This window comes from Dermacentor variabilis, chromosome 1 (genome assembly GCF_050947875.1).
Source record: "Dermacentor variabilis isolate Ectoservices chromosome 1, ASM5094787v1, whole genome shotgun sequence".
In the NCBI taxonomy this organism is placed as follows: domain Eukaryota; kingdom Metazoa; phylum Arthropoda; class Arachnida; order Ixodida; family Ixodidae; genus Dermacentor; species Dermacentor variabilis.
Window position 1 is genome coordinate 140,163,435 of NC_134568.1, and position 14,784 is coordinate 140,178,218.

The 14,784-nt window shown below is 42.5% G+C and overlaps 1 protein-coding gene across 3 annotated transcripts in view; it reads right to left on the reverse strand.

The window, feature by feature from the left end:
• drosha (ribonuclease 3 drosha) overlaps window positions 1-14,784 on the reverse strand; it is a 238,139-nt gene that overhangs the window by 206,625 nt on the left and 16,730 nt on the right. For all 3 annotated transcript variants that reach the window (XM_075696237.1, XM_075696246.1, XM_075696229.1), the window contains exons 4-6: window positions 13,040-13,100; window positions 9,125-9,226; window positions 3,518-3,886 (exon numbers count right to left, since the gene is read on the reverse strand). In XM_075696237.1, coding sequence (XP_075552352.1) covers window positions 3,518-3,886; window positions 9,125-9,226; window positions 13,040-13,100 — 532 coding nt within the window. The remainder of the gene's footprint in view (window positions 1-3,517; window positions 3,887-9,124; window positions 9,227-13,039; window positions 13,101-14,784) is intronic.

Below are 14,784 nucleotides of genomic sequence, written 5' to 3' on the forward strand. Positions count from 1 at the left end.
CAAACGTTGCAGTTTAGCTTGAATCGATAGCGATAGCAAATTAGTAGAAAGCTATACCAAGTAAGGATAGCAGTTTTATCTCGCTCAATGACCGCGGAAACTCACTGTCAAAATGTTGTAATGAGAAAGTGCGGCAGCAGCGAGTAAATTGATCTTCGTGCTGCCTCTCGCTTCAATGTGAACTAAATGTCAAATGCACTGCACATACGAAGCTATTGGCACTCGGTGCACTTTGTTCACATCGCAGATCGCCTTGAAGATAAGGCCTGTGCGGGCCGCACACTTTGCCCACATCGCAGATCACTTTCAAGATAGGGCAGCCCCGCAGCCGCACTGTAAGCAGCAGCTGCCGGAGTAAAACCCTCGTCTCCCTTGCCTCACCCGGTGCCTCATGCGCAAAAGAAGACGGCGCATTTCCACCCCACCTTCCTCTCTCGTGCGCACGATATTCAGCCATGATCATTGGCTGACCCTCGCAAGTCAGTTGTCAGCCCATGTCAACATGGCAAAAGTACCTTTTGTACGGCCAATTTTGAAAAAAATTGCCGCTAACTTTGTCTGCTGCAGGCGATAGTCTGTTGTAGCGCAGTCCGTTAAAAGCAAACTTCGTTGCATAATAAAATAGGCAGAACAAACTAAGGTTGAAATATGGTCCGTTATATCTGAAAGTCTGTTGTACGTGGGTCCGCTGTAACAAGCATAGACTTTATCATGTGACTTGCTACCTCCGCTTCCAGTGATGTGAATACATAGTCTCCTTTTTCACTGCAAAGCTGCACTGCACATAAAGCACATTTTGAATGGGCCTCACAAAATTGTTGTAATCATTAGCGACTCTTTTGAAGAATTGGAGGCTTTGTACCATAATTATTGAGTCAAGAGCGTTCTAAAAAATTGAGTCAAGAGCTTTCTAAAAAGCAAAAAAGACGGGTCACAATATTTTCGTGTAAGTGCTCCTTTAACGTGAATTATGTTAAAAAAAGAATTCTCTGATAAGTTGAATAGTTCAGAAAATTCTTCTTATGGTACATTCAACTGGTTACGTATGAGTGGTTTATGCTAATTATTAGGCTGGTCAAAATCGAGCATTTCAATTTGAGTATGGGTACAGTAAGAACCAGTTGAATGTACCCTTTAGGTTTCCTGTAGACTCAGTACACATCTTTTAAGTTGTATTTAGGAGACAAACAGATTTCAAAGACTCTTCTTGTTCATGTTAAATGAAGTTAACTGCATTTACATAAAGCAGCAGCACTCCTGGGGCCACGATTGTTGTTATTCAAAAAAGTTTGCAAACTATAAAGTACATCTAAAAGGTTGCATTTTTCTTAACAGTGCACCTAATTGTTTACAACGGTGAATTTGCCGCTTCTAATAATATATTTATGCGCACATTTCAGCATGAAGAGCAGCTAGATATAAGAGATAATGGCAACACCAGAAGTGGGCTAGTTAACAGTCAAAAGCCTTGGCAACATTACAGCAATGCTGTGGCTGCTGTCCTCCCCAATAAACTTATGGATAGCATACTTTTCACATAGATTATTAAGAAACTAAATATACTCTGCCATACGGTAGCACCTACAGTACAGTTACACAGAGCTCACCAATACACCAGTGTCAATGAATTTGTGAGTGCATACTTCTTCACTATAGCTGCTCTGTCATATTTGTGCATTTTCCACTTTCACTCCATATCTCTGGAATACATGGTCTCCCAGTTCAACTTGGAACAATTAGTGCTTGTGATGCCAAAACCTCACTCTCTGCCAGTCAATGACTGTTGACCCATCAGCATGTTCTTGCTCTATGTGGGCTTAATTGGAAATGGTTTGCTACATCCACTATGGCAGTGATTTTGATTTGGACAAAATCCTTGACCTCACTTAACAATGACAACAACCATCATTTTGATGTGGAGAACATAGCCCAACACGTTCGCGACAAGAAGACAAATGCTGTGACTGGCAAATCAACAAGCTTGGTCTTCGTCACTAGTTTGTGAGCCCACATGATAATATGTCCAGTCAGTCACAACAATGGTGGGGTGCTTGGCTAGCTACAATTTTTGGTGCTCGTTTTGAACTTGCACCAGAGATAATCATGATTAACATTGTTATCACTAATTATTTGTCATGTCGGATAATTTACTGTTTCATTCCCTGATTATTACTCATCAAAGCATAAAAGTAAAAAAAAAAATTGCTATCGGTAATCCTTTAAAGGGGCCCTCAGGCCACACAGTAAATCTCGGTTATATGCTGGAAGTTGTTACGTGTCCTCTAGGGAGGGTTCTGTCGGAAAAATGTTTCATATCGGTTAATTAATAGCCGAGATAGAAATATTTGAGTGCCGCGAAACCATGATTTCAGGAGGCAAGCGCCACTGCCGAGAGAGACACTCTCTTCACTTGCCCCGTCTAGCCTCCGCAAGCGAAATTCCTTCCCTGCGTTCTTCCATACTGGAGCTCAAGGATCGCGTGACACTTACATCACGGGCCCTGCCTTCATTACTTTTTTCTCCTCGCGGTATGGGGCACTTCTGCTGATGGCGGCGTGCGCGATCTGTTGCAACTGTCTCGTTTGTGCACTGTGCACGAGGACACCTGACTAGTGGTATAAGTCAGTGCTACACGAATATTGAGGCAGGCACAAGAGGATCACAGAGCATGATCATGCGCTGGAACACGGTAGAAAATGACATAGTTTTGGTGTCTGCACGCGCGAGTGGACGACGTGGGACCAAGCAGATGAAACAGACGTACATCTCTCTTGCTGCAGTGTGAAATAAAACAAAAACACACAGACATTCGGTTTGTGTGTTTTATTATTTCTCTAAACTTTAATTCGTCTATTCAAGCAATAGATTACACAAATAGAAGATGTTGCCTTGAATAATTCTCAAAGTCACATGTCACTACAAGTGACGTCCCAGCACAAACACATGTACGTAGGCGCACTAGCACGTGTACGTCACCCTCCGGCTTTGAGCATGCAGCTGCGAGGAGAAGGGCAAACGCCATTCGGTTTGAAATTTCAGATCTTTCCGCGGCGCATAGCGATGTAATACTTTGAAGACACTATAGTTATCGCGCATTGTATGCTCTGCGCTTGTCAGCTCAAAATGGCCAGACCTGGTGAGGGGCCCGTTAACATACACAAGTGTTTCTGCGTTCCACTTCCATGAGAATGTAGCCTCAGTGACTCGGAAGCAAGCCCACAACTTCGTGCTTACTATTTTCTAACGTGTGTTGGATCTACATAACTTTTTAAAATTTAAATGCAGGAATAAGGAAAGAGTTTAAATTGCCATAAGTTTCATATCCTTAATATAAAGGAAAATGGAAACAAAAGTAGAAATGAAAAAATAGTTGACTTCCTCGATGATTTTTTTGGCATTATTCCTGGCTTCATATGGTTGTTACTAAAAATCGAGCCCCTAGGTTCCCATGATTCTGCTCACACAAACAGTACACATTTTGCAACGAAAAAGGTGCAGCACTGTTTTCGGTGCTTACCCTTCCTCTGGAGATTGTCTGCTAGTTTTTGTTGAAGCACTTCTGCCTTTGCTTCGCCTCTTCTCCTTCTCTTCAATTCCATCTTTCTTCCGTCTCTCTTCATGGTAGTCACGTTTTCGGTCTGTATGTCGATCTAGCCTTCGTGAAGAGTGGGAAAGTGATGAAGCTCCACTGTAATTAGATGACCTTGGGCGAGATGAGTCACGATGATGGTCTTTGGAAGACGGTGAATGGGAATGTGACAGGCTTCGGTGTGAACTATGCTGCCTTGAAGAACCATCTCGTGAGTGCCATCGGACATCTCGCCTGCCACCAGGCGAACTCCGGCGGTGTCTCTCCCGGCTACGACTTCTTCGCCTTTCCCGTGACCTGCCAGCACAGGAGAAGCACACTGTTGCTTACAAGATTGCTAGCAGCCTCTCTCTTAATGTTGTAAAATGTATCACAAGCATTAGCATATGAGACAGAAAAATATGCAGACAATATTTGAAAGCCACTGCAGGTACTTGAATACCTTACCAACACATTACACGTGTTACATTAGGGTGAGCAAGGCTAATGCGCAGTGACATGATTCAAAAGGATTGAAAGTTGGGCGAGTTGGTACGGTAACACTTGCTCAACTAGAAGACTATCCTTTGGCCTAATGCGGAGTGTTCCGCTCAGCTGCAACTTTCTGCCTGCTTTGCCTCATGGTGTCAAATGTAAAGGTACAATGACAGGCAAAGTATCAAAAAGTACATACAATCTAAAGCAAAAGTAAGTACAAGACCCAAGATCCCCTTTAATCAGGAAAGAACAGTTCCCACCTCATGTTCGGATGATGGAGCTACAGCTATATGCAGCACTAGTTAGTCAAAAATGAATATGGCAAGTTCTGGTGCATGCAAGTATATGACTGAAGAAAAGAAAAAGAACACCAGATTGCACATACAACAAGAAAGAAAAGGTAACACCATCAAATATTCTTTTCAGTGTACCCAACTGAAAGTAAAAAAAGTAACTTTGAAAGGCTTTTGAGCAGGTGAAAACTTAAGCCCTTAAACAGGCTCGGACACACTGAAGCATCAAGCATAGTGTCTAGAATGCCTATATTTAAGGTATAGTGTCAAGAGTTTAAACAAACATTAAAAGAAAATATAATGAAAGTATGACAATATTTTTTTTCTTTGCAGAATTCAGTTTTAGCCAAAAAGGGCCAGTGAAAGCAAATCTACCAGGCCGCTAAAACAGTGATTGGAACATGCACAGGTGCTAGCTTACAAGCACTCCCTCTGATGCAAAGAGCCTCGTGAGGCCAATGTCACACACCAGCCTGTCACACAGGCTATCTTTACTTCTTTTTCCTATTTATGTCTGTTTTGTGTGCTGCTGCGAAGAAAATGAGAAGCAGAGAGGCAGTACACAGTGGGTGCAGAGGAGCCCTCACTTAGGTCTTTGCAATTTGTGTGCTGCAGCCACTGCAGTGGATGAACTGAGCAAGTTAAACGATAGTAACATGGAGTTGTATCTACCTAGTCATTCTTTTTCTCTCTATTATTCATTAGGAACTGTATACCAAATAATGTTACAAATAAAATCTCATCCTATTTATGTTCAAATATCAAATGCACTCACTCTTAATGCCTGCATAATCACATAGTCATATGGCATTGTGTCATTGCTAGACTGCTTTTGAAAATTCACAGAGGCCACAACATAAGATTTCAGTGGCTACCAGGGCAGTGCAATATTGCGAGCAATGAAAGTGCTAACAAAGTTGCCTGTGTGGCACATAAAAAAAACAAAAGTCCATCAATTCCACACTCGGGGACAGACGCTGCACAGGACCTCTATTTTAAACAAATGATAGTTTACCGGAGTTCACTGACCAGCGCGTGCATATCATGGACCCATATACAGTAGACTTTCATTAAATCAACTCCGATTAATTCACTATTTCGACCACGACCTACGGTCCCGGCTGGCCCCATGCATTTCTAATGGCTCAAACTTTCGTCATTGCGATCCTAAATTTGACCTTCACTGGATAATTCAAACTTTACCAGTCGGCATGCTTGTGCCTGACCTTAATGGTGACCTCAATAGGACCTCTTTATTGGAAGAATGCAAACATTATACTAATCTACAAAAAGGGAGACGTTAAAGAATTGCAAAATTCTAGGCCCATTAGCTTACTCCCAGTATTATATAAAATATTCACCAAAATTATTTCCAGTAGAATAAGGGCAACACTGGACTTTAGTTAACCAAGCGAACAGGCTGGCTTCAAAAAGGAATACCCTACAATAGATCACATCCATGCCATTAATCAGATAATCGAGAAATCTGCAGAGTACAATAAGCCTCTCCATATGGCTTTCATAGATCACGAAAAGGTACTTTATTCAGTAGAGATACCAGCAGTCATGGAGGCATTATGAAATCAAGGAGTACAGACCGCTTGCGTAAATACCTTGGAAAATATCTACAGAGATTCCACAGCTACCTTAATTCTACACAAGAAAAGTAGGAAGATACTTATAAAGAAAAGGGTCAGACAGGGAGACACAATCTCTTCTATGCTATTCACTGCGTGCTTGGAAGAAGTATTCAAGCTATTAAACTGGGAAGGCTTACGGTAGGAGTAAGGATCAACGGCGAATATCTTGGCAACCTTTGATTTGCCAATGACATTGTTCTATTCAACAACACTGCAGACGAGTTACAACAAATGATTGAGGACCTTTACAGAGAGAGCGTAAGAGTGGGGTTGAAGATTCATATGCAGAAGACAAAAATAATGATGAATAACTGGGCAAGAGAACAATAGTTCAGAATGGCCAGTCAGCCTCTAGAGTCTGTGAATTGGTACATTTACTTAGGTCAACTAATCACAGGGGACCCTAATCATGAGAAAGAAATTTACAGAAGAATAAGAATGGGTTGGAGCACATACGGCAGACACTGTCAGCTCCTGACTGGACGCTTACCATTATTTTTGAAAAAAAAAAAAGTGTACAATCAGTGCATTCTACCGGTGCTCATGTATGGGGCAGAGACTTGGAGAATGACAAAGAAACTTGAGAACAAGTTAAGGCCAGCGCAAAGAGTGATGGAACGAAGAATGTTAGGCATAACATTTAAGAGACAGAAAGAGAGCGGTTTGGATCAGAGGGCGAATGGGGATAGCCGATATTCTAATTGACATAAGAAAAAAAAAATGGGAGCTGGGCAAGTCATGCAATGGGTAGGCTAGCTAACCGGCGGGCCATTAGGATTACAGAATGAGTGACGAGAAGGGAAGCGCAGTCGAGGATGGCGGAAGACTAGGTGGAGCGATGAAATTAGGAAATTCGCGGGCGCTAGTTGGAATCGGTTGGAGCAGGACAAGGTTAATTGGAGATCGCAGGGAGGGCCTTCGTCCTGCAGTGGACATAAAATAGGCTGCTGATGTCCTCAGCGTGGATGAGTCAGATGATGGCATGGGCAAGCTACCCCTTTTTACATGCCCGACCCCAACTCTTACACTGTGCAATATACATATGAGACCCTTGCCCATTTTTCTTGCTAAAAATGTCGGGTGTGCGCATTTGATGCCTACTTTGTTTACGAGCTTAAATGTTATCTGTGCATTAGTTTTCTACTACAGACACAAAAATATGTGTGTGCATTTGACTCAGGGGCATATTAGAATGGGGCAAATACTGCCAAACGAATCAGCAGTGTGTTTTCACACCTTTTTCTGCATTTGAACTGCCAAATCGATCAATTTTGATGGTTCTGTAAGGGTCGAATTAACGGCAGTTAACTGTATGAAACAGAACTTATACTCAATTTTACATGACGCAAAGAAACCTTACCGTTTTGTGCGCGAATACGCGCTTTTTCTATGAACAGCTATTCATTCCAAATTGGAATGGCAGACATTGGCAACTGTAACAGACAAGGCACTGAAGTAACTTTAAAGCACCTGTTGTGCGATTGGCAATCACACGAAATCAGAGGCTTGCCCTTCAGACAGCTTTAGGGCACTTGCATGACAGGCCATCTAGAGAAGAGATACTAGGACTGTTGCCTCATGCATGTGCAGAGCCACAAAAGCGCTGCTGCATTTCTCGAAATCCACCAGCCTATATAACCGCTCGTGACAGACTGAACTTGAGCATGTGTGCGTGCACTGCAAACTTTTTCTCTCTCCTTTTACTCACATTTTAGACCCCTTTCGCCCTTCTTCAGAGCAGGATACCTAATCAGCCTCAGCCTGGTTAAACTCCCTACCTTTCCCTTATCACCTATCTCTTTGTTATTGTGAGCATTGGATGAAATACAGCGTTGGAGTGCAACATCTGCTATCGTACAGTATGTTTCATTGTCAACAAAATTAGTAAATAATCTATATACCAGAAAAAAAAACAGCTACTGAAAAAAAGACAGTGAAAGTTCATTTGGAACACGATATTAAATGAAAAATTCTTTTTTTGGGTAAACTAAAAAAGCGTATCTCTACATATACACAGGGTCCTTCGTTTTCGGGTAAAACCCCTAACCCTCGCTTTTTACACCCCAAACAAAACTTACGAAAATTGGGTTAAACCCGACATTTCCTTAAAGCTTGCCCCTTCATAAAGAATAATAGTAAACGCAGGTGTTGGAAAACTAATGAATGCTGCCCATCTTTTGTGAGCAAGTGGTCAAGATATACAAATATACATGCCTCATTCTCGCTTAACTCTTTCCCTACCACGGGGAAAATAGGTATTTATTGTAGGTTACGCCAGATTTTTCTTTTCTGAAGGAACTACTGCGCTCAATATTTTATCATATGTAACACATAAACAAAAGGCAGAATGAATGCACTTTTCATGCATAAAAGTTTTATTAACGAGATGTGTTCATAAAAAAGATATAGATTGCCAAAATCAAGATTGTGGGATAAAATTGAACAAAGTTTGTAAAGTCATGCTTGTATCTACTAAGAAAAAAATTTAACAAAGATTATGAGATATACAAAATGTATTGCCATCTAATAGGCACTATCTCCGAAAAACAGAATTTTTCATTGAACAGGCATTCCACTACAAAAATTTAAGTGCAAGCACTATCATGAATTTCAGTACTATTTTCTCGTATTTCAGTTGTTATGGCTCTGTAAAAGACCCCAGAACTTTGTAAGTTTAGTCTTTGGTTCAGTTAGAATAGAACGTAGGTTAACTTCCGCAATAAAACATGAACTTAAGCACAAGCATATGCCGTCAAAATTAATGACTTACTGCGAGCCACTGCGGGAACTTCTGGGCGGCATCGCAATCCATCATTCATTCAGCTGTATTCCACTTCAGGTTTCGCTCAAGGTTTGTTCAGTAATGTACTTCTCTGAGCAAAAACATATGGACCAGGAATTCAGCGATAAAGCCAATCTTCTTTTCCATCTGACTGCAGTCCTAAGCCTGGCATTGCGAACTTTTCAGTACACTTATCAATTTCAGTTCATGCATCTGAATTACGAATAAATGCAGTTTTTACTGTGAGCCTCTGGTCTGTATACATTTGCTCACGAGTGTACTAGTGGCCAAAAGCTGAATGTGCAGAGCCCAACCAATATAGTAAAAATAGAACAAACCATACCTGTCCCTGCTGCGATAGGAGCTCCTGCGTCTCTCCGTACTGCTACTTTTCATGTCACTGGTATTTTCTTGCTTCCAGCTTGCACAAGCCTGAGTAGATGTGCTGCAAACATACACAGTGCATAGTCTCTAAATGTACTCTCTCCTGCTGTTTCCTAGTCATGACACACACATGTAAAGATGCAGTATGGATGCACATGCTGCAACAAACAGTGACTCTACCGAATAGATCCAGGACTTGTGTCCCCACGTCTATACATAATTTTCGAACCATATGCAGAAATTAGAACAAATGAGTTCTGCCACTATGAAAATGGGGGCAATAAAAAAAAAAAAACACAGCTCCTGGAACACAGTATTTATTGTTGACAACACATTGACAGAAACCATACTGCTATGTGCATTTACTTTTTATTTATTATTTATTTTCAATACTGCCAGACTCTTTCCGAGAGCATATTGAGATTGCACATGCAGGTATAATAATACATTATAGTTGTGATAACTGTTTACTTAACACACTTTCCATTTCTTTTCAGGTGCAAGACAGGCCCGTCACATTCATTGTATGCTCACTGCCATGCATCTCAAAAATTCTAGGATCATCACAATAACCATTGGTTCATGTTGACTGTGCAACAACAGCACATAAAAACCACCCATATGTCAACTGTATCAGTCAATACAGCAAGTGCCATCTGTCCAGTCACAATTATTGTGGAGCTTCTTTCTTCCTTAGTGGACATAAGTTCACACCGCACAATACAGGGTTTGTGGAGTTCAAGTGCATTTCATAGCCTGCCTGTCTATGTGCAGCCACTCCACCAGATGAAATCTGGTGGCAATACTGGAGCGTTACAAAAGCACAAGCAACATTCCGCGCATGGAGACTGTCACCAAATAAAAAACAGACTCTCTTGCCAAAGTTAGCCCAGCAGGAACCAGTAAAAAGGCAAAAACTTCTACTATTGAATGAAAATATTCACTTATGTACACATTTACTAGATGAACTGACATAGAACAGTTCCACCACGTCTTCTTTATTTGGTATATCTGCTTCAAAATTTTATGCATATATATATATACATTTTGGGGGGGGGGGGGGGGGCTGTTGTACCAGAAGAGCAGCATCGTAGAGAAGCATGCATCTTCCAAATGAGCATAAAGGGAAAGTGCAAGCATGTGGCATTTGGGACACTGGCTGAAGAAAATGGCAGATTATCAGACCTGAATGTCAGTACTTTTGGCAAGATGTCTATAGGCCCACCGGATGAAGCTTGTCATCACAGCGCATGTCAGACAGTACAGACTGTTCCACTTGAGCATGGGCACAGTCTGTGACAGCATTACAGGAAACCCTAGCCAAGACATATGCCATGGCAGCAAAGCCTTAACGAAGAATGCTCGGTAGTACATTTAATATTCTGGTTCCCTTTTGTCGAGTGGGCAGCTGACTGCTCGAGAAAGACATTGCAAGCTTTGTGTGCAAGCAACAGAAGTCTTCATGAATTAATAAAATAGAGGAAATCCACAAGTAATAATATACTAGTACATTTTCAACACACTGCTATATAGACATTCAAAATTGATTTTTGCCTAAGGCTTTACATAAACAATGAATTTGCAGCTCACATGCAACTAAATGAGAAAACAAGGAAAGGCAGGGAGGTTAACCAGACAGGGGTCCGGTTGGACACCCCGAATGAGGGAAAGGGGATGATGAATTGAAAGAAAGAATGAAAAGTGAACGAAATTTCACATGCACAGTAGCAAATACGGGTGTCTGTAAGCATCTTCCCAGGACTGTTTATATACAACTAAACACAACTATTTATTTAGGAAAATTATGCCCTATTCCTTCTGCTTTCTAGAATTAATAAATTAAAGAACAGTTTTTTTCTTAAGGAAAAAAAAATTCAGGCCGAAAAATGTTAAAGGGCCAGTTAAGAGAAACACTTCACTTAAACTGATAAAGTATTCTTTCAAAAGTAAGAGGTTGATTGCTAGAATAGAAAATAAAGGCTAAAGTTACATTTTTTTTCTTTTATTAATTTCCAGCCATAACATTGCTGGTGTGTCAGTGTGACATCACAAATTTCAAAGAATTTTCTTCCACTTGAGCCACTGTGGCGCAAACGAAATTCTCAAAATTTACAATGTTGTCCATCTAGCACAACAAAAAATTTACAAGGGCAAGACAGACGCTGTCGAATTCCATGACGTCACAGTGAGCTAGTGCACAAACTTCAAAGTGCCATCGCAATCTGTCTTTTTTCTGGCTTACCAAGCCTTCCTCTCCCAGTAAGAGTAGCTTTTTTGGTATTGTAGAAAGGCAAGTTACTAATACAACTGTACAGGCATTTTTTGGCCCTTCAGCCCTTTCCATGCCAAGGAAGAGTTTCACTCCTACAGGTGTTATCTCCAATATATGCCACTGACAAGTCTTGGGAAGTTCCTTTCGTCTACTGAGTGGCAATCTCTTAATTCTTTTGGTCTGAATGCTGCAAAGTGGTACCAGCTTCACAGAAAAATGATTTGTTGTGGGTGCAGTTGGCGGAAACAAATAGGAAGACTGGCTCTTTTCGCCTTAAAATTGTGGCGCTCAGCGAGGCGTATGCAGCGACTACGGCCACCTCTTGCAATGCCGAAATTGTGGTGTTTCAGAACGTTCTTTTACCTCAAGTAAGCAATTAGATCTGGAAAGCTCTAGCGAGTCTTGTCTAGAACTTAGTACTTATGATTGTTAAGCGTTCAAGCCTCTCGCAGCCTGTCTCGAAATGGAGGCGGCTCGACGCAAATGCTTTGATGCCGGCACCTCTACGATTTCTATTCCTCACCATGCCAGCAATAATGGGCCGCACAGAACAACAAAACAAAGCTTGACTTCTGTTTCAAGAAGTACCGCACAACATACAAACTTTTTTTTGGTCTTGCATATGTGCAACTCAAGAACATAAAAAAAAAAAAGTCACAGTTTTGCCCAACAGGCGAAGCATTGATTTCAATAGCAGATTATTAGACAGCTACACGAAGTAAGGTTAGTTATTTTATCAGCTGTATAACTACCATAAACATTCACTTACTAACTAAATTAAAAAGCGCATGGTCACGCGCACAAAGTCGAACATGAGCACATCTCACTCGATGACCACAGGCACTCGCTGTCAATAAAACGCTGGTGTGATGAAGAGCGGCAGAAGTGGCCAGCAAATTCCTCTTCGTGCTGCCTCTCGCTTCAATGTGAACTAGGTGCATGAGAACACACCGCATGTGAAGCCATCAGCTATCTCCGGTCGGCTAGCCTTCGAATGCAGCATAGATCGCCTCCAAGATAGAAAGTGCGCTGCCGCACTCAGCCGCCGCAGCAGGAGAAGAGGAGATGTGCACTAACCTGCCCTCTCCTCCCTCTTTGCATATGTGAGAAGAAAGTGTACACTCTCCCTGCCTTCCTCCCTTGCAAGCACTAGAAGACACCACTGCAACAAGCCACCATCCTTCTCAGTTCACCGTTGCAAGCGTTTGCTCGCACCAACAGCATACAGCTGTGATGTTATCGTACTTTGACTTTATATGGAACGCTACAGCTATGGCGAAAATTCGCCTGGGGTGTCGATATAATTGCTATCACAATAATAAGTGCCAGTAAATGACAACCAATAACAACAAATAAACTGCTGATATCGCAATAATGAAATCTGTTTACAATGAATCAGTCATAAAAAAGTTCTGAAAACTTTGGTAGTTATATATAAAAAAAAGTTGGCACGGAAAAGGCTAAGCTAGTACATGCTGATGTCGTACCCTGCTACTGGTCAAAATGTCCATTCTGGAGATTATACAGAAAGAAATTCTCATTAGTGCTGTGATGAAATGATTGCTGCTTACCATCCAACACAAGGAGCAAAGTCATTCTCACCTTGAGTAAGCTTGAGATGTTAGCTGTTGTAGAGCAGCAGCCTGATAGCTGCGATACTGACCTGCCAAAGGAAATGTTATGAAAATAAGATAACTGACAAATGCTTGGCTCTTATCTTGAAATCCAGGCAGCCACAAAAGTGACTAGGTTAAAACTTGCATGCGCATCGCAACGTTGGTGCTCATCCGACAGTCAGGTACCTATTGCAAGACTGAACTAATCTTGTGATAGTAAGAAAGAAGGGGATGTGGCATTACCTCGCCGTAGGCATGGACTGATATCCGGCAGCGTGTTTCTATTTACGCCCAAGCTCAGTGCTTGACCATTGCGCCGCCAGCACGTATCACGTTTCTAGGTACTTTTTCGCCAAAGCGCCACAGCATGCAGTCTGCACGGGCCAGCCCGCATTCCAGAGTTTAGGTGTTGTAGGTAAGCTTTAATTTTAAATGTGTAAGCATTTGCATGCTCACTCAACGGGGAACCCGCTCCTTCGTCCGCCCCGTAATAAGACGACTGCTTTCGAGATAGTGCCCGCAGCAGCGAGCAAATTTGCCTTTGCGCATGCCTCCCGCTTCAACGCTAACGAAGTGGCAAAAACACAGTGACAGTGCCCTTGGCAAACGCCTCACTCTGCCACTTTCGCAGATGGCTTTCAAGCTACGGGCGCGCGCGTCTTCAAAACTAAGTAAGCGGCGAGAACACAGCGCGCGAAGCTATGAGCAGTCGGCACTCTTTGTGGGCATCGCAGATCGCTTTGAAGGTGCGGCCCGCGCGGCAGTGCCATAAGAAGCCGCCGCCTGAGTATGTTCATGGCTCAATAATGGTTCGACGCGGATGGATAAGGCGCTAAAGAGCGATAACGGCTTATAATGATCGAAACGTCATCAGCGCACCTGGCACTTCCATCTGCAGTACTTTGCTTGCATCAATGCTCCATGCGCTGCCGTCGGAACCAGTTAGTGCCGCCACTGGGCTGTCGTTAGTACTGGCCTAATAAAGTTTCATAGCATTAGAGAGGTTTAGCTTGTTCGCTGTTCGGGTAAACGCAGGCGGGGGCGTTGGGGCGGAGACGTAAATGTGAATGGTCTGCATGGTGCAGCCACCTAGTGGCACAGAGCTCAAAGAGACAAAAAACAGCTGATATTGCATTAAGCAGGCGTATTCTACTTTGCTGATGGTGTAAATTTTTGGCATTGGCATAATCCGTGTCGCTGCAAAGAATTTACACACGCAGCAAAGTAAAATACACTTGGTTACTGCAATGTTAGCTGTTTTTGTCTGTTTGAGCTCTGCACCACCAGGTGACGGCACCATGCAGGCCGCTCCCGCTTGCATCTCCTCCCTGCAGTTACCCGAATACTGGACAAGCTAAACCTCTCTATTAGTAATGACACCGGGCTGCGTGGAGATGAGCAAGTGGCATAATGCTTACGCATACTTAGACTAACTCCCAGAGGAGTTTCTGCATGATATTTATTATTTTTTTTTTGTTCCTAGGCGTCGCGCGATAGTCTGTTTACGTCGTGTGTGGCAGCAGCGCCTTGCTATTTCGGCTGGAAGAGTGATAGCGATGTCAAAAAGGAAAGGCCGCTTGAGCGCAGCGATGATGTCGCTCATGGTGCAAGAAACCCTCCATGCCCCACGATTATCCCAGCTTTTGTAGATCGAAGCGCCTCGCACACCATGACCAACCTGTCATCACATCCCATTTATCCCCTTATCCAGCCTGAAAAATTTCGTCAAGT